This window comes from Acipenser ruthenus, chromosome 6 (assembly GCF_902713425.1).
Source record: "Acipenser ruthenus chromosome 6, fAciRut3.2 maternal haplotype, whole genome shotgun sequence".
Lineage (NCBI taxonomy): Eukaryota > Metazoa > Chordata > Actinopteri > Acipenseriformes > Acipenseridae > Acipenser > Acipenser ruthenus.
This window is the reverse complement of record NC_081194.1, coordinates 78,788,584-78,808,249: the sequence shown is the minus strand read 5'-3', so window position 1 is coordinate 78,808,249 and position 19,666 is coordinate 78,788,584. Positions and strand designations below refer to the sequence as shown.

The 19,666-nt window shown below is 42.1% G+C and overlaps 2 protein-coding genes across 2 annotated transcripts in view; one reads left to right on the top strand and one right to left on the bottom strand.

Annotated features, from left to right (window-relative positions):
* Positions 1-16,440, top strand: part of LOC117411366 (ankyrin repeat domain-containing protein 6) — a gene marked incomplete at its 5' end in the record, with an annotated part of 35,514 nt that extends 19,074 nt beyond the window's left edge. Inside the window, 13 exons of the mRNA XM_059025970.1 lie at positions 251-349; positions 1,413-1,511; positions 2,251-2,349; positions 3,417-3,515; positions 3,951-4,049; positions 8,413-8,490; positions 11,438-11,542; positions 11,996-12,142; positions 12,256-12,420; positions 12,738-12,890; positions 13,412-13,525; positions 13,638-13,908; positions 14,144-16,440. Coding sequence (XP_058881953.1) covers positions 251-349; positions 1,413-1,511; positions 2,251-2,349; positions 3,417-3,515; positions 3,951-4,049; positions 8,413-8,490; positions 11,438-11,542; positions 11,996-12,142; positions 12,256-12,420; positions 12,738-12,890; positions 13,412-13,525; positions 13,638-13,908; positions 14,144-14,718 — 2,103 coding nt within the window. The remainder of the gene's footprint in view (positions 1-250; positions 350-1,412; positions 1,512-2,250; positions 2,350-3,416; positions 3,516-3,950; positions 4,050-8,412; positions 8,491-11,437; positions 11,543-11,995; positions 12,143-12,255; positions 12,421-12,737; positions 12,891-13,411; positions 13,526-13,637; positions 13,909-14,143) is intronic.
* On the bottom strand, positions 16,398-18,855 carry lyrm2 (LYR motif containing 2). The gene is made up of 3 exons (XM_034018767.3): positions 18,661-18,855; positions 17,439-17,579; positions 16,398-16,719 (listed from the first exon to the last, which is right to left on the bottom strand). Exons 1-3 carry the CDS (start codon positions 18,703-18,705, stop codon positions 16,639-16,641), a joined length of 267 nt encoding a protein of 88 aa, XP_033874658.1. The 5' UTR covers positions 18,706-18,855; the 3' UTR covers positions 16,398-16,638.
* Between the last annotated feature and the right edge of the window lie 811 nt (positions 18,856-19,666).

Below are 19,666 nucleotides of genomic sequence, written 5' to 3'. Positions count from 1 at the left end.
AAGAAGCCAACACCAGTTTCATCAATATCCTGCATGTAATTTATACAGAAATCATTATTTTAATAAGCGTTACGAATAGGGCTCATAATTACTGAACTGTATGTTCCTGGGGATTTCTTTGTTCTGCAGCCTTGCCTGTACAGATCCCAATCTGAGCCAGGAAACCCTAGCTAGTGTTGGGCATTGCTGAGAGAGCAGTGAACGGCACAGCCACTGTACATTTCTGGGCTGTTTCTTTGCATTGTGACAGAGTGAGCAGACAGCCCTGCATCGTGCAGCAGTAGTGGGGAACACTGATGTCATCTCGGCTCTGCTCCAGGAGGGGTGTGCTCTGGATCGACAGGACAAGGTAAACTTTCCAGGACTTACAGTGCGATGCTGGAGCATAACTGGATTATGACACTTACATGGTGAAACAACAACATTTCATAAAACAATATTGAACAATATATAATGCACTAGCATGGATTGTCTGTGTGGATACATTTCCTTTGTGTTTATTGTATAATTCTGTAGAGATTCTGTCTATGCGTATATGTAAGTATTTGTTACTATACTGTATAAATTGTTGTGTACCTAAAAATCAGCTGATGTCACTGAATGCATTGCATGTTTATATTGTTACAATTATATTGTAACACTTGAAATGTATTTGCTTATGATTGTAAGTAGCCCTGGATAAGGGTGTCTGCTAAGAAATAAATAATAATAATAATAATGTTTATCCTATTGATCCCGTCATCCATTTTATTACACAATTCTTATGACTGGAAATGATTTTTGGAACAACTTTAGTATTAGTAATTAGTAACCGGTAAACCATTTTCCATATATTGCTTATTATTCTTTGGTAATGCTGGGGATACAATAGGTAATGTTTGGATAGCTACAGCTGCTTAAAAAAAGATGCCACAGACCTTGATTTGAGGCTGTACGTTACTAGCATGCTCACAGCAGCTTCTCATTGGCATCTCCCCTGGCTCTGGAGCAGAGATACTGCCTCTAGAGGTGTGCAGTACCGTGTCCATGTGTTCTTCAGCCCTCTGTCACTAGAGTGCAGTATCGTGTCCATGTGTTCTTCAGCCCTCTGTCACTAGAGTGCAGTATCGTGTCCATGTGTTCTTCAGCCCTCTGTCACTAGAGTGCAGTATCGTGTCCATGTGTTCTTCAGCCCTCTGTCACTAGAGTGCAGTATCGTGTCCATGTGTTCTTCAGCCCTCTGTCACTAGAGTGCAGTATCGTGTCCATGTGTTCTTCAGCCCTCTGTCACTAGAATGCAGTATCGTGTCCATGTGTTCTTCAGCCCTCTGTCACTAGAGTGCAGTATCGTGTCCATGTGTTCTTCAGCCCTCTGTCACTAGAGTCAGCACAGCTGAATCTGGTTACTGAGAGTCTTGCCTGTGTTTTTATAGGATGGTAACACTGCTTTGCATGAAGTTTCTTGGCATGGATTCAGTCAGTCTGTCAAACTGCTGGTCAAGGCAGGGGCAAATATTCAAGCAAAGAATAAGGTAAAGATATCAATCTCAAACATGCATGATTTTTTATATCCCGTTTTTCTAATTGCATTTTACCATTAGGTGAAATTATTTCTCATATCAATGTAGTGTTTTGCTGTTGCATGAGAGTACACTGCCGTCTCAATCGTGGCCATTGAATTGACATACAAAACATACGTCATATCACAAAAACAATAATTCAAATCAACTGATATGCTTTAGACAATTACAGAATATGTTTTGAGATGAGAGTGCCCACATGCTGTTGCAGTGATGTTGCACATTACTATGTTTTTATGTGTATAAAGATTATTTTAATTAACCAGGATTAAAAGTCACTTGAGATGATAGTCATATGCCTTATAAAGGTTTACTGTGGTAAATGTATTGCATGTACAGTGTGCTTTACCATGCAAGTTGGTTCAGAGAGGGCATAAAACATGACAGCTTTGCGACGGTATAGGCAATTCACAGGCCAAAATGCTGAGCAGTCATAACTCGTCTGTGTGAAAGGGGTACAAGAGATTAGTCCAGATATGCACTTCTATCAAAAATAGTTATAATTCAGGGCATTTATTCCTACAATGGTCACGCTTTAGCATGATTTCCCAGTGCTTTAACTATGCTATTACCGTAGTATACCGCAATAGTAAAGTAAACCATGCAGCGTTGCTGAGCGTCAGAAGAACAGAGGCATCCACAGTGAGGGGGAGCCCTACAGAGTTTCTCATGTCTCTTTGTCTCCTGTAAGGCTGGGAACACAGCTCTGCACCTCGCCTGTCAGAATGGCCATTCCCAGAGCTGCAGGCTGCTGCTTCTGGGTGGATCCAGGTCAGACACCAAGAACAGTGTAAGTTAAGGGGATGTGTGTGTGTGTGTGTGTGTGTGTGTGTGTGTGTGTTTGTGTTTGTGTGTGTCTTAGCAGCTTGGCCTGTTTTATGGAACTTGGAATCCATGTTCTATGTAAAAGTGACATTAAATAAAATTGTTTTCTGTTATTTGGAATCAGTAAGTACACAAGGGGAATCAGTTTTACAGCACCGGTATTTACTTGCTGTTGAGGTGGCACTAAACATGATAAACACACCAAACCGGGTATTGTGAGACCAGCATGTCAGTCTAAATGTGCCCTTCCATCTTGTTCTTTGCTGAGTGCAATAGATTATAATTTATTTCCAGTGTATTTCTCATTAAACCATTGTTGGTTTATTCCAGTATCTGGTTTGGTTTATTCACCAGGGGCGTGGGGTGGATTTGAGTTACTCATTACTAGCACCACCATAGTTGTTTTTTGCTAGGAATGTAATGTTGCTAATAGAGAATGCAGTTATAGAAAATAAAGGCACAGCACACAAGATACAGCAAGAAAAAAAGATGTTGATGTCCAGTTAAAAGCTCATTAAAGACATGCATCTCTCTGGTATGATTAGGGCAGCATCTTCAGTGCAGTGTTAGACTCCAGTCTCACAATGCCATTTTCTCTTTGTTCTCTGTGTATCATAGGTACTGTGCCACAAATCTAATCATTTGTCACTCATTTATTGAAACTGCAGATGTACTACTCATGGCTGTAAACATTTGCTTTATGTACCACTCATGTAATACACAAATAAATTAGTTTATTGGGGCTAGCGATTACCTAATATACCCGTAGATGTTAAAAATGCTTGTTGAGAAATCTACAACATGTTTCTTCATTAGATATGGTCACAGCATTGTATGACTAAAGTGTCCAGTTTCAATAGGAACTGGAAAACAAAGGGTTTTTTTCTATGAAAAAAATAACATTCTCATCAAGTACATGTTTGATCTCCAAAAGCCACCGTGAATAGTTTAAATGTGGTGTTTTTAAAGGTTATGATTATTGCACTGTTTTTCCTACATTGCATTCATGTTTCCTTTGTCCATTTGTTTCAGGTGGGTGAGACATGTTTGCATGTTGCTGCCCGCTACAATCATGTGACCATAATTACAATACTCCTCAGTGCTTTGTGTTCTGTTAGTGACAAGAATCAGGTCAGTGCATGTGAAGATCACATGGTTTTTATACTGTATGTGTTTCTCTTCATCATGCCTTTCCCGCACTAGTAACATCTTATTTCACCTCTGTCGGAATAAAAATAGTGGGTTATCACATGGTTTATAGGATGCAATAAATCAAAGGGGATCTCCACCCTGTTCTGTACGCACACACTCAATAATTCAACTTAGTAGGATGTTTGCATTACTTTACCTGGGATAATGGGTCAAGTTTTTTAAGTTTTACAAGTTGTCTTTACTTCCCAAGGTAAGTTCATACAGCTGCATATATACATATAGAGCTGCGATGGGTGAAAATGTCATGGAATCCCCTGGGTTTCACTCTTCTCTTGTTGATAAAATGTGTTTGCCCTCAAGGGACTGCAGAGAGTGACTTGGTTGTGATTGTAATGCTTTGTAAATGTGTTTCAGGCAGGGGACACACCACTCCATATTGCTGCATCTCTAAACCACAAGAAAACAGCAAGGCTTCTGCTGGAAGCAGGGACAGATTCAACCACTTTAAACAATGTAAGCTATAAACACCTAGCATCTTCTAATAATGACAGCAGTGTTTACAGTACTAAAGTAACACAGCACAAAATGATTAGCCATTTCACGGGGCGTGAGCTGGGTGTGTAAGGATAGGGCAGAGGAAGCAGAAAGAGCAGTTAGTAGGACAGAGTGCCGCTGAAGGAACGGACTTGGGACAGAGGAGTGGTCGAAGCCCAGACTTAGTAGCAGGCTGATGGCCTGGGCTGGAAATTAGGATAGATAGGTGGTTGCTGACTGAGGGTGGCGTAGCCATCGCATCCCAGGGGCGAAGCCCAGCTACCAAAAAATATATACGAGGGTTAATACTCGAAGAGCCGACCCTTGGGAGAGGAAATCGGTCCTGGGGGCCAGGACATGAATGGAAGTACGAGGGAGTCGCCCCTCGGGATAATAGGGTACCCAGCATCTGAGGCTTCTGTAAAGGGGCGCTCGTTAAACCCTGTGATTGGTCAAGACTCCGCGCTGCCTGGGACCTGAAGTAAAGAGAAAGCATGCAGGTTAGTATGGGACTCGAGCACTGGAAGTGTAAAGCGGCCACGTCCCGAAGAGAGGAATGGATAGAACAGAGCCTCACTAGGTGAGGTAAGATAAGCGCATGAGCTGCGATAGGATAGAGTGTGGCCAGTGGTCCGCTCTGACTCACAGTGGTGAGAACCCCCCCTATTAGAAGGAAGGTAGGCAGATGCCTGAACCTGAGGTCGGGGAAGTGAGATTCACTTGCCCCTCAAAGGATGGACCCACGGCTCTCCGCGAAACACCTGCACCATGAGACAATGACAAAGAACACATGCTGACGCATAACATATACAAAAGACTAAAAGGACAAACAGAGGTGGTTAGGAATTATTAGTAGGTGTGACTGTGTGTATACCTGCCGCTCAATGGAGAGGAAAAAACCCCTTGAGGCTGATTAGGGGAAAACCTCTGGTGGCCCCGGCGGACAGGAAGCCCCCACTCTGGGTATACTAGCAATTTTAGAATGGGCTGCAACTATATCAGAGGAGGATGAATGACTGTAAGAATCCACCACATAAGAGGACCAGCTCCCCATATTCTTGATCAGACTGTGATTGATTCTGGCCCTCGCGGTGGAGGTGGCTGCATCAATATGGAATGAATGGGTGTGTAGAGCTGAGGAGGGAGGCCTGCTCTGGAGATGAGGTGGGTTGAGAACCAGGGACGTGGGATGATAGAGCGAGAGGAATCAATGAACAGAGGGTCCCGGGGGGGCGGCAGGGTTTCCTGCTGGGGAGATACCTTGCCGTTGAAATAGGGGACATGATACTTGACTGCTGAATGAACTGACCACGCTGAAATTGATCCGTCTTGGAGGTACGCAGCTGAATGATATAGGCGTCTGAAATAGAAGAAAGGTCACAGAAACTAACACCCGCCGCAGGGAAACTAGAAGCAGAAGAAACAGTGAATTTGGAGCTCTGAAGAATCCCATGGAGGGTCAGGTGAACTGCTGGTATGGAGAGAATGGAGGGAGAAGTCATAGACATGATTCAGAAGTGATATTGGATCCAAGAAATATAAGATTTAATAAATACTGTGGCGAAATGGAGAGAATCCATAGTGTGGATGATGAAATCCAGGATCTGGTTTTAATTGAAGGAATAGGATGAATCCGATTCTGGGCACAGAAAGTTGAAGACGCTGACCAGGCTGTAAAATATGTAGTTCTTGAAGAAGGGGCGAGGGCTGCAGACCTGTAATGCTGAGCAGATTTAAGGAGGTTACTGAGAGTAGGATTCAGTCGAATAGCAGCTGGTGAAACTGAGGAGTGTGGAAGGGGGGTTGGGGAAGCAGGCAGGACCTAGATACTTAATGTAGAGGCAGGAGGAGTGCTGGAACCGAGAGCTGAGGTGGTAGCTGCAGCTGAACGAAAATAAGAATCGACTGCTGAGGAAGCTCAGCGCCCTTTGCACCCCATTCTGGAAACAAGGGCAGACAGATGAGATGCCGACCATCCTATGTGTTAGTTAATAAGGGATCGATCAGCGGTTTGCTACCATCATGTCTGCTTGGAATGGAAAAAAAGTGAACTTGCATTCAGAGATTTGGGTTTCACAACTCCAGTCATTCTCCTAATAGTGGAACTCCTTTACTCATAATCAAGACAGATTTCCAGTCTCGTACCACGTCTCTCACCATGTATTAATGCTTGTAGTATTTGAGAGGATGAGCGGACATATGACTAGATTGCTGAGGAAGTCAAGCTCCCTACATTTTTTATTTATTTATTTATTTATTTATTTATTTATTTATTTATTTATTTTTTGATTAGATGGAGATTAGCGTTAGCCTTGACTGCGGAAATGGCTGCCACAATCCGAGTGAGCAGATCTGAAGAGGGAGCCGAGATTTGCTGTAGTGAGGAGCGATTAAGAGTAGAGCTCTGAGGAAGTAAACGAAGGAGTGCTGTCAGTAGTGTGCGGTGGCCCAGCTGTAGAGAGCAGAGACCTGCTGAATGTGGATATTGGTCTTTGAGAGTTTTCGATGGTGCCGGAGATGGGCTGCCTTTGGGCAGAGATGAAGAATGCATAGATCTGAGGCCGCTGCAGAACCTGAGAGGGTGAAGAATACATTGCTCTGAGGCTGCTGTGAAACCTATTGATTTGATCAGGAGCAGTCTATGAGTGTATTGTCCATTGCGGGGTAGGAGGACGCTTTGACTGAAACATTGATAATTGTAGGACATGGTTTCCGTATCTGACTGCCAGCTCACGTTGAATGAAATGGTGATTTTGAAGTTGTATAGTGCCTTGATGAAATTGGTCGTTTTGGGGGAGTGGAGCCAGATGAGGAAGAGGTTGCAGGAATAGATACTGAGCATCTCAGAAAGCCAATAAGCGCGTGGCTTCATGACCAGGTTAAAATTGAAGAATGTCAGTACATATAGGTAGGCAAAAGGGTGAGGCAGGAGGGGACTCCTGAGAATCCCTCGGAGTGACAACGAACTGCACGAATGGATAGAAAGGTTGGAGTGTGAAAGGTTCGCAGCGATAGTCATCCAGCTTAAATTATGTAGAACTAGTGGTGTTATGCTGCTGTCTAGAGGTTGTGATTGGAATTGAAACCACTGGCTTCAGTGAAGTAGGGTAGAATATATTTTGTCATTGTGATTAAAATCCTTGTCTATGTATAAAAACATTTGCGTATTCTTTTTAGTTTTGAATAATTCGATACATGTTTTAGAACAGTTAGTTATAAATAAGTTAACGTAGGTCTGCAAGACGAGCCTGCAGTATTTAGATGTCACAATTCGGTGAGTTGAACTTGCTCTCACCGGTTGTGAAAGTGCAGCAGCAGGAGCCAGAAGATTGCAGTACTGAGATACAGGCTCGCAGTGCCTGATGAAGCTTCCTGGTCACTATGTCAACTTGCCACTCCCCGTAGACACGAGATGAGGGTGTTGCGGTGGTTACCATGGTCTGTGAGGCGCCGGTGGAAGAGTTGCAGTACAGCAGTGTCGTTGGAGTATGTTATCAGACCCGTCAAAGTCAGGAGCCGCCACTGGTTGAATAGAGTTTGCAATGGGCTTGATAGGTCTTTAAAACGTTGAACGTGCCTGATGGAGGTCCAGGACCGGATCTTCTAATGGGACGGTAGATTGCGCTGGCTCTGTGGGAGCGGGTGCTGAGTGGGGAGTGGTGCCTGATTACAGGCGAGGAGTAAAGAGAGCTTCAGCAGACAAAGGCAAGTCGAAGTCGAAGGAGCTTTGAAAGTTTAGCGGAGGACCAGTCTTTCTGATAAAGTCACGGACAAGTTGAGTAATGAAGCTGCGCTTTGAACAGCGCTGTTGCTGAGGTGGAGACTGGATGGAGCAGGAAAGACTAATGCTGGAGCTCCTGCAGCCAAATAGAGAGGCTAAATGATGAGAAAAATCACCGGAGCAGGTAGGAAAATAATTGATAATATCTTGGCAGCGCTACGCAGAGAAGTGACCTGCAGTGAAAGGAACGAGGCAACAAAGTTTAGATATTAGCGAAGATATTGAGTGTTTGCTACAACAAAAACACTAGTCAGTGGGAGTGCAGTGATCAGGTCTTAAATAGGGAATTAGAGACTTAATTATCGATCCCCAGCTACCTGCCCCCCGAACTACACTATGCTATATTTAGAGAAGAGTTGTATTGCAATTCTATTGCTATAACAACACAGAAAGTATTACAGCATTGTGTGTTTTGTTGTCAATGGGTGGGTGGGGGTAGTTTCTGGTCTTGGGTAGGTTACTAAGAATGTTTTTCAGACACACTGAGTTTCCATGCCCATGTATTAAAGTATTGAAGTATTCAGTAGGGCCCTGCTGGTAATGATGTTCTAATCCATGCAGGCAGGTCAGACTCCCCTGGATCTGGCCAGAGAGCAGAACAGCCCTGAAGTGGCCTTGCTTCTCACCAAAGCTCCGCAGGTAAGCACTTCAGCTTCATCAGAACAGGCAGTACAGTGGAACGTCGAATATCCGACTGTCACATAACCGCCCTGATCAATTAACCACCTTGCTAAATAAATAAATAAATATTAAAAGTAGGCTACAAGAGTAATGGCATTGGCAGCAAATGCAGCTTCCGCGATGGAAACAAAGAAAGCATTCTAGCAATCAGCCTTTTGGTGCGTTCCCCTTTAAGAGAGGTGGGCTGTGTGCGTGTGTCAGTCAGCTGCGTGTAGCAGTGACGTTTCAATACACCAGTCGAGAAAGCTTTTGTTTTTTTGTGTTTACATGATGGAGCGCACGCTTGCAGATATTGGCAGCGTGTTGTTGTAGCTTTTAAATGCATTTTAATTAAACAAAGCAAGCTTCATAAACGCAATGCTTACCGGCTGTTTGTTTAAAATAGCCGAAGCAATTCAAACCAAGCTGCTTATCGGCTGTTGGCAATATCAAGAAAGAGCACCAAGTACCGTGACAAAGATATTAAGAAAGCAGAACCAGGGAGGCAGGGACTTCTAGAGTTAAGAAATAAGCCTTCAGTTGCAGGTTACTGTACATCTACTGTTTTGTTTTGTTTTTTGTTTTTAAAAAAGCTTTGCGTGGAGATGGCTTATAGCAAACCGCATAGCAACACTGTATATTTGTAGCCTAATTAATCTCGTTTACGTTTGCTTACTTTTAAAGCAAAACATTTCCCCATGTTTAAAGCAGTTTGCATGTTGTTTTTGTTCACTAACCTATTTATGGATGTGTAAATGCTTTTTCTATAGATGTTCACATATCCGCCTATACCCCAGTCCACAGGGGGTTGGATATGCAACGTTGTATTGTATAATGAGGCTTCTGTTCTTTCTCCAGCTTATACACTTGGTTTTGATCTTTGGAACAGTACAGCAAACAGTAATTTATTTTTTTTTTTTTTAAATTTAGTCGTCGCCAATTATTTTTACCCCGGTTTTCACCCCAATTTAGCATGCCCAATTATTATCTGTATCCACGGCTCACCGCTCGCAACCCCCCCGCCGACTCGGGAAACGGAGTCTGAAACACGCGTCCTCCGAAACGTGCTCCTTCCAAGCCGTCATTTTTCGCACTGCAGATCCACAGCAATGCTACCAGACCTATAGTGCCGGAGGACAACACAGATCTGGCGGCTCCGCTGCAGAGCCACAGGCGCCCTATCGGCCACAGGGGTCGCTGATGCGCGGTGAGCCGTGGATTCCCCTGCCGACCTAAGCCCTCCCTACCCGGGCAGCGCTCAGCCAATTGTGCGCCGCCCCCTAGGAACTCTTGGTCACGGTCAGCTGTGACATAGCCTGGATTCGAACCAGCGATCTCCAGGCTATAGGGCACATCCTGCGAGGAGCACCTTTACTGGATGCGCCACTCGGGAGCCCCCCACAAACAACAGTAAATTACATTTTTTATAGGCTTAGATGTTGCCCAAAAGATTTCAGTCTCCACTTGTGGTCAGAATATCACTCAGATACATTTTTAAATCTTTGTAATTCAGTGATTGCATAAGTAAAAGATGTATAAGGTAATGTCTTGTTAGCTGCATACAATACTTTGCAGGGGGGGGGGGGGGGGTTATCCTGTTGAGACTCTGTGCCCATAGGAATGTTCCATTCACTTTGGTTTTGTCGTAACCCCGAGCATTCTCCCCGGTGTGTAAAAAGGGCAGTACATCATGTCTATTATTTTTTGTTTACAGGTACACTAACAGCAATAAACTAAACTGTAACCTTCATACTATAGGACCACCTGCCATATTCAGTCCTAATCTTTGAAATGTAAAAAGGGACACCATATTCTGATCATTCGTTTACTATTAACTCATTTAAAAGAAGTCAACAGCTAACAGATTAATGAACAACATAATTATCAAAAAACACACACAAAAAATGGTTATATCCAAAGTGCCTTGTATTACATTACATAAACCAAGCTTTGATGGCACAGATATTTCAATATACTGTAATTAATATGACTTTCAAATTGTAAACATTTTAAACAACACTGTTGCAGCAGCAAAGGTCATTCAAAATGATCTAGACAGCATTCAGAACTGGGCAGACACATGGCAAATGACATTTAATAGAGAAGAGTGTAAGGTACTGCACGCAGGCAATAAAAATGTGCATTATAAATATCATATGGGAGATACTGAAATTGGAATCTATGAAAAAGACCTAGGAGTTTATGTTGACTCAGAAAATGTCTTGATCTAGACAATGTGGGGAAGCTATAAAAAAAAGCCAACAAGATGCTCGGATATATTGTGAAAAGTGTTGAATTTAAATCAAGGGAAGTAATGTTAAAACTTTACAATGCATTAGTAAGACCTCATCTAGAGTATTGTGTTCTGTTCTGGTCACCTTGTTACAAAAAGGATATTGCTGCTCTAGAAAGAGTGCAAAGAAGAGCAACCAGAATTATCCTGGGCTTAAAAGGCATGTCGTATGCAGGCTAAAAGAATTTAATCTATTCAGTCTTGAACAAAGAAGGCTATGCGGTGATCTGATTTAAGCATTCAAAATTCAAAAAGGTGTTGACGATGTTGATCTTAAAAAGAAGCAAGGACCAGGGGTCACAAATGGAGATTAAAGGGGCATTCAGAACAGAAAATAGGAGGCACTTTTTTACACAGAGAATTGTGAGGGTCTGGAACCAACTCCCCAGTAATGTTGTTGAAGCTGACACCCTGAGATCCTTCAGGAAGCTGCTTGATGAGATTCTGGGATCAATAAGCTACTAACAACCAAACGAGCAAGATGGGCTGAATGGCCTCCTCTTATTTGTAAACTTTCTTATGTTCTTGTTCTTATGTAATAAACAATCAGCTAAACTCATGTGCTGTGATGGATTTGAGTTGAGTTTCAGTGTTAAATGTGGCCCCTTATTATTGCAATTGTTCACAAACCAGGTCCAGAGCTTCAGTCGAGGCAGAAGTGTGAGGAAGAGAAGAGACAAGTTAAAAGAAGAGCGGCGAGCACATTCTGTGCCCAGGGATGAAATGTTACCCACGAAGGTAAAACCAGGGATGAAATGTTACTCACGACGGTAAAACCAGTTCAGTCGTCTCAACTGCTTATGAAGCTGTGTTCTGATTACACATCCCTGTCATTTTTAAAGTAACTATAAAGAGCTGAAGAACTTGAGAGGTATTATAGAGGTAAGTGCACTCTTCATTTAACTGTAGAATGTAATTTGTGAAGATGCCATAGAATGTTTGGAAAAACAAGTTTAGTTTTGCATGGTGAAAATAACATAAAACCCCACTTTATATATTTGTTAAAGACTTCTCATCCAAAGTATTGCTCTAAATGTTCTTTTTGTACTACTCTATAGTTGTATATATATTTTCAGATTTATCGTTATGAATGAACTGCCTTCTTTACATGGTGTTTTGTGGCCAAATCCCAGTGAATAGCCACTGTTGCACAGTGGGAGTCCCTAATTGGGTGTTGCTTCGTCCAATCAGGGGAGTGTGGCAGACGACACCCACAGCAGTGACCGCCCGCCGTCCGAAAGAGGAGACCGCAAGTACGAGCCCCGAACAAAGAAGGATAAGAAGAAAAAGAAGGAGGAGAAGGAGAAGGGACCTCCTAAAAACAACCGTGAGCAGCTTGTAAGTGTTCTTAAATCCAGGCAACGAGGCACAGTTAAGGAATGGGGTATTCATCACAGATCTACTGCACTGCAGCTCAAATAATAACGTGAAGCTCATTCGCTTGCTTGCAGCCCTCTGCATTGTCAGAGCCCGCCCCCAGGAAAGACACCCAACACCGTGAGACCAATCAGAAGAAGAGAAACAAACAGAATGGCCCCTCCCTGCAGCCACCCCACAGTTATAAGGCCTACCAGCTCTACACACTGTACAGGGGGAAGGATGGAAAGGTCATGCAGGTAGGACCAGCCTGAGTGCACAAAAAACCATACAAATTATATTATAAATTATATTTAACATACAGACTACACATATATGGCCATATTTGCAAAGCCTGAACTCATCATGAATTATTTATCAAGATTGTAAGATAGGACCCGAAGTTTAATAATTACAAAGGAAATCTCAGTCTGTTGCCATAGCATTAGCATTAGACTACTGCCATGCTGTAGCCGTAGCATTCTACAGTACAGTAACAAAACCATTCAGACAATGGTAATTACCCATTAAAGTTTCCGACTGTGATCAGAAAAGTAATTCTGCCTTCTTTTCTCAGGCCCCAATAAACGGCTGTCGCTGTGAACCCCTAATTAACAAACTGGAAAACCAGCTGGAAGCCACCAAAGAAGAGATAAAGTCTGAGATTCAGACTGTCCAGGAACGCATGAACAGCAAACTGGGGCAGCTCGATCACAAGAACAAACTGCAGGTACAGACGCCTTCACTTCCGGATTCTTAAATCCAGGGTTGGGTTCAAATAGTTAAGTGGGGGTCCCCAAGTGGCTCACCTGGTGAAAGAACAGCTGCAGATTCTGTTTCTCCTCATCACGCTACAGCAAACCCTACTAATCAGGTGCCCAGTGAGCTCAGAGCGGACACCTGTAGGGCTGACCTTTATCCTCCAGACGCCGGTAGCTTGCTGACATCCGCTCTGTAGTTCCTGGGTGTAAAAGAGGAAGCTGGTTTGGTTGTGGGATCGAAGGACGCATACTGAACCTTCAGTTCTCAGTGGGGAAAAATAATTGGACATTCTAAATAGTAAATAATTGGCAACAAATGCTGACTCCAACAGAATATCTGAAACTAGTGCTCTTTAATTCAAATTCAGATTGTCAGTGTAATTATACGTTGAAAGCCAATCTGATATTTCAGTGAATCTAGATTCCCAAGATAATGTGTTACTCTTCAATTAAAGCCTTTTCATTTGTATATATTTCACCTTCCCTACAGTTAAAGGTAATGGATAAGATGACCTTGGAAAGATTATCTGCAGAAAGAACAGAGTGTCTCCATCGCATTGACCAGCGGGCTGTTCTGGAGAAGCTGGAGGTGGAAAAGAAACAGGTGACAAAGCACACTCACTCAAAGTGTCAGCAGTCTACACAAAACTTCAACTGCAACAAAAAATTGTCCTAGTTGCACACAGCATTTGAATTTGATTTATTTTATTTTGCAGGCATCTGTAGTCAATGAATTGAAAAACTGGTGCATGTCTAAGATCCAGAACATTGAGGTGCGGCTTTCTGGAGATTCCAGAAATTCAAAACCCAAGTCCTCTGCTTTTCAGGCCCTTACTGAGAGCCAAACCACCGAGAGTAACCCGAGCCCTCGAGACAATGGCCTCAGTGGGGCTGCCTCCCTCCCATCTGGAGAGGCCAGGCAGCACAGCCTAGCCAAGGAGGGCTCAGGGAAAGAGTACTTTGTGGTTCAGGAAGACAGCCCACCAGGTATTGTACCATACCAGAGGGAGAGCACTACAGTTAGCGCTATCAATGTGAATTCCACAAAGTAGAAAGCTAAATATTGGAATGCATTGTTGTTAAATGTGTACAGTGATTGGGTGTGTGTGTGTGTCTCTCTGTGTATGCGAGTTCCCTGTGTGTGTGTGTGTAGCCGTGTGTGTCTGTGTGTGTGTGCATCTCCACACTGCTATTGACTTGGCTCCTACTCTTGTTGGTACAGATGTGAAACAGCAGCCCCTGCTGATTGAGTTCACCGCACCCGTTTCAAGCACACCCATAGCTACGTCTCCCAGAGTCGTTCGGCCCAAAGAGAGGACATCTGCCTCTGCTGCCTGCAGTAGGACACAGGGGGAACTGCAAGAGACAGAGACCCCAGCTTCTCAACCCAGACAAGTGCAGATAAAAGCTTCAGAGAGCTTCTGCGCAGGAACAAGCAGCCTGTCTCCACCTACTGAGAGTCCCAGCAGCAGACAGAGACAAGACGGGGGGAGACATCCGAGGAGACACTCCCAAGGAAGGACCGACCTTCCCAAACCCAAGCCAAGCCAGGCCAGGCCTCCAGAGCTCCCCGCCCCCCAGCAGGAGCGGGACACCCTGCATGCTCTGGAGATCACGCAGTACTTCTTTGAGGCCGTCGCCAAGCAGATGGAGAAGTGGTACGAGCACAAGATCGAGGAGGCTCGTTCCCAGTGTGAGCAGAAAGCCCAGCAGGACAGAGCAGCTCTACAGGAGCGAGTCCTCGGTCTGGAGGAGGAGCTCCGAATGCTACGGACTAACATGCACGAGGAGAGCTAGCAGAGAGATAGGGAATGTGTGCACGACTAGTCCGTTCCGCGAAAACATAGTTACAGTATAGGCATTCACCTCGAGTTTAGATTTTTCATCAAACGGTACATCGTCCTATACGGAGTGAAAAAAAGGAAAGAAAAGAGTTTTAATATATTTCAAAAGTTTGTTACCTCTTATTAGCCCATGATGAAAAAAAAAAATGTTGTCCACTTTGGAGCATGTAAAGTTACAAAGCAGTCAATAAAGTCTGCTTTCTAATGTGAAAGAGTGCAGACTAATTTATGGAAGAATGCAGTAAGCAAATACCAAGCAATGTTGCATGATTGTTGTAAGACTGCAGGTTACATTTCTGGTTAATGGAACCCAGGTGGCTCTGTATTGGATATTCAGACTAAATGGGCAGCCGGAAACAATTTGTTAATCTAAAATATGAAACAAACAAAAATAATATGAACCCAGAATTAATGCATTATATTACATTTTGAGTGATAGACGATGTTGTGTTTTAGGATGATGTACAATCTGAGCTTTTTTAAAACAAGGTTCTTAACACCTTCTACTAACTGGAATATCTGGAAAAAGGTTTGGTAACTTCAGTTTTTATATAAATATGTTTTTTATTGGCTACTAACATGAAAGGAGAGAAGTGTTTGTTTTTGTTTTTTTTTCTTTACAATAGTTTGTATACGGTGCTATTCAAAAAGGGCAACACTTATACTAAACAACATATCATTGCCTACACCCATTGAAAAAAACACACTGAATGAGTTGCTAACAATAAACGGTTAAAAGGGGAATAATTATTAATTAACGCACGTGCTCCAGTGCAGTTTGCACAAAAAAAATGACAAAACGTTGTTGACGTGCATGTAACAACCAGGACTGGGCTCAGTTCCAATTCTCATTCCCTTCTAATCAATTCCAACACATCATTGATTAAAACTTGCAATCGTCGTATTCTGTTAAAATGAGCTTCTCACAGTAGCAACAAAGTACTGAAACTGAAGTCACTGTTAGTCAATTAAATTGGATTCAAATAACAGCGGTTGCACAATCACAACAATTATGATGTCTTTAAAATATAAATTCGGATTCCAAACCCTTCGAAGGAATTGGAATTTGGAAACAGAAATTGACCCCAACCCTGGTAGGAACCCATTGTTTACCAGCTATTATGCCAATGTGAACAGTCCCACATATGTTTCTGTGTCACAATGAGACAGTGATTTGCATGCGGTTACTGGTTGAGGCAAAACAGAACTGGAAAACTATGTTCTGGCTTTCCTTCGGTTTCTGTCACGTTAATTCATCACTAGAAGGCATTTCAGCACCGGGCATGCCAGCCAACTTCGTAACACAATAGTAAATCGAACCCTTAGCCTGACATGACTATATCACGTAGAGGCTGACCAGACAGCGCTCTATTGCGGACTGAAGTGTTAAACTTCATGAGAGTGTTTCAGTCTACCACGGGACTAATGTACTGACAAATCCTGTTGTGTTTTTTGTTTTGTTTTTTTGTAGTGTTAGATTTGTATATACAAATTTCTATTTTCTGTTTTTCAGTGTGGAGTAAAAACTGTGAAATGCAGGTATAAGCTTGGTTACTTTGTCATCAGGAGCTGTGTGAGTAAAACAAATAGATTTACATCACAACATACATCTCTCCAATATGCACCTGAATGTTCATCAGCCAAACTGTTTATTTAAATAAACATTCTCTTTGTGTACTTTAGTAAGTTGTTTTATTTAATACAAGTAAATTTTTAATCACCACCCCATCACAACTCCTTTGAAAATGTTCTCAGTATAAATGTGTACTGGCAAAGGTAGCCGGATCAACACATTGACATATATATTACAGTTCTTTTCATAGCGCAGTTGGCATGATCTTGTTCCTTGAAAATGTTCAGTAACTCTTGTCCGCTAACTCTTCGCTAGCTGAAGAGTTCTCTGAAGCTCCTGAAGATGTAAGTTGCCTTGTGATACCATCATCCGAATCGTATCCTGTGGGAAAGGAATGGAAGATTTTACACAGTTCCAGAAAAATAAATAAATAAATAAATAAATAAACAAACATAAGTGCTATTGTAGCTGAAGTGGACACATTTCTGGGGAGGTGGTCTCAGAAGACAGAGTAAAAAAAGGACCCCCATATAAGCGTGTAGTAGTAATGGTTCTTGAGATAATTCCAGGTCACAATTTGACATATGAACTATGGCTTACTTCAAAAGTACACTCACAGAGAACTGTCTCAAACTGACCAAGAAGCACCAGCATTCCAAGACTGATATTCAGTTTCCCTTCACTGAAGACTGCCCTTGGATTTATTTACCTAGTACCTCTATAGAACAGTGCATTGCAATTCTTATAATTATATAAGATACCAATCTGTGTGGTGGCTAGCTAACTGTAACTGTAAAATGGGCAAAACACCATACAATACATATCCAGCATGAATGAGTAGCAAGACACGGAACTGGGTGGCAAGTAGGAGGTATGGCCACAACATTTACCTACCTTCTAGTGCTTAATTGGTGGTTTAGCTGTTTTCACTAAAGCATTATCAGTTCACTACATATCCATGTCCAGGTCCAACTACATCACTATTATAATAAGGCAGCTAAATCCAAATATTGTCCATCATCTGTGTGTAGTTAGCTACTTCTGCTGTATACATCACGTCTGGTTTATCAGGATTCAGTTGAACAGAAAAGGTGACTTGCCTCTTCTTTGGCCCCACTATTCCTCTTGAACTCATCTCTAGCCCAGCTCGTCAGGTATTGCCGATCTGCCTCATTGGGTACCAGACGGATAGTTCGCAGCAATGTCCTGTACAAACAAAGGACCTTCTGACGCTGTAAAAACTAAAAACAGACATGAAAGATTAACAGTTGCAACACAGTATATCTGGTGTGCGGTATGCTATATGTTTAAGTATATCTGGTGTGCGCTATGCTGTATGTTTAAGTATATCTGGTATGCTGTATGTTTAAGTATATCTGGTGTGCGGTATGCTGTATGTTTAAGTATATCTGGTATGCTGTATGTTTAAGTATATCTGGTGTGCGGTATGCTGTATGTTTAAGTATATCTGGTGTGCGGTATGCTGTATGTTTAAGTATATCTGGTGTGCGCTATTCTGTATGTTTAAGTATATCTGGTGTGCAGTATGCTGCATGTTTAAGTGTATAACCAACAATTCACATTTCTAAAGCGCTTTTCATCACAAGGACCCCAAAGTGCTTATAACAAGCGTGGGTATATCTAGCAAATAAAAAACATATACTCTATGTAAAAATATATGTTGCTCAATTTAAATTCTTATATTACTGTAACTTATTTATATTATATTTCTGAAACAGGGCATTTCAAATAACTGCTATTAACTACTATTCAGTAATGCGGTAAAAGTAACATACCTAAAATGAAATGTCGTGAACACACTCCTTCAGGTCTGCCCTTGATATACTAGCTAGCCACATATATGTGTGTGTCTTTTATATATATATTTTTTTCTCCCTGCAATTGTATAACCCTCGGCAACCTATAAAATGAAACGTTGTCTCGTCCGTGCCTACTGCAAAGGCCAATAACTACACAAGTGTTCACCATTTTTTCATAAAAGCAAACTAACCTTTATTTAAGGTCTGAAACCGAGATTAAATGAATAGGGCTTGCCTGCCCACCAGCTATAGGATCACGTCATTCGAAAACTCTCTATAAGGGTTGATAGGAACGGCTGCCAAGCTTAGAAATTTGTGACGACGCTCCATCGGTGACAATATTTCTTTGTAACACATCTGGTTAAAGTAAGTTACCTCTCGTGTAAATAAATAACGGAACACACACTCTCACGCGACATTGTGATTCAAGTCATTAAGTTTATATGGTGTTTTGCGTCTACAGAAACACAGTGCAGTGCTATATATAACTCCGAGTGCTTACCTGTTTAAGGCTTAATGCTGCGGGAGGCAATCTGGAGGCTGCCATGTAGAAATGACGTATTTCTGCTTCTTTTTTCGTCTTTACTCACAAAGCACGACACATACAAACGCCCTAACCTACGCTACAGTTCATTCAGCTCGGACAAGTACATGAAACCAGGCGACACAAACACACTGTCGACAAACCTGATTATCAAGAGGAGATACAAACTTCTTTGTTGACTGCAGCGCCCCTTGGTGGACCGGAGAAGTTTTATTAAACTGAAAATACTTCTGGTTGCAAAAACAGTTCCTAATTGTGTACTTCATATCAACCCCTGCACATTATGCATTTTATATTCATCTGTGAATGTTTAATAATCCTCATTGTGGTGAGAATATATATGTTTTATTTAAAATTGTTCTTTTAATTGCTATAACTCAGCACATGGAGACCTATAGTACCAATATTGTGTTATTTACCTCCAACTGAATACTAAAACTACTACAAATATAATATAGCCCACTAAGTTTCTAATCTTACAGTTTAACTGTTTTTTTGTAAAGTACACTGCAATATTATTTCTGGATTGTACTGCATTAGAAACATATTCAAACCACTGAATTACTGTGGTTTATTGCAGTAATGCTGAGTAACATATATGAAAAATATGCAAATAAAGCCCTTCAGATCCTTTCACACCTCAATATACAAAGAAAAATGATCCATTTCTTTGTGTTTTCCTCCCCACAGTGATGATAAAGCACCATATTCTACGTATTCAGCTTCATAGCCAGCGTGAAATTTCACTGCTCTGATTACGGGCTCGTCTAACTTGACTGTCCTCCAAACAGGACGCAGCAGTTTGTAGCCAACATGAAGGATTTCAAAAGAAATTCTATGAAGAAATCCGGATTTAGAATGCATCGAATTACATAAATACAGCTAGTGTTCTCTGGTATTTAATGGTTTAATCTAGGATGATGCAGTCCTTGTCGTCCCTAGGTTGGAGTCAGGGTTTTTCAGT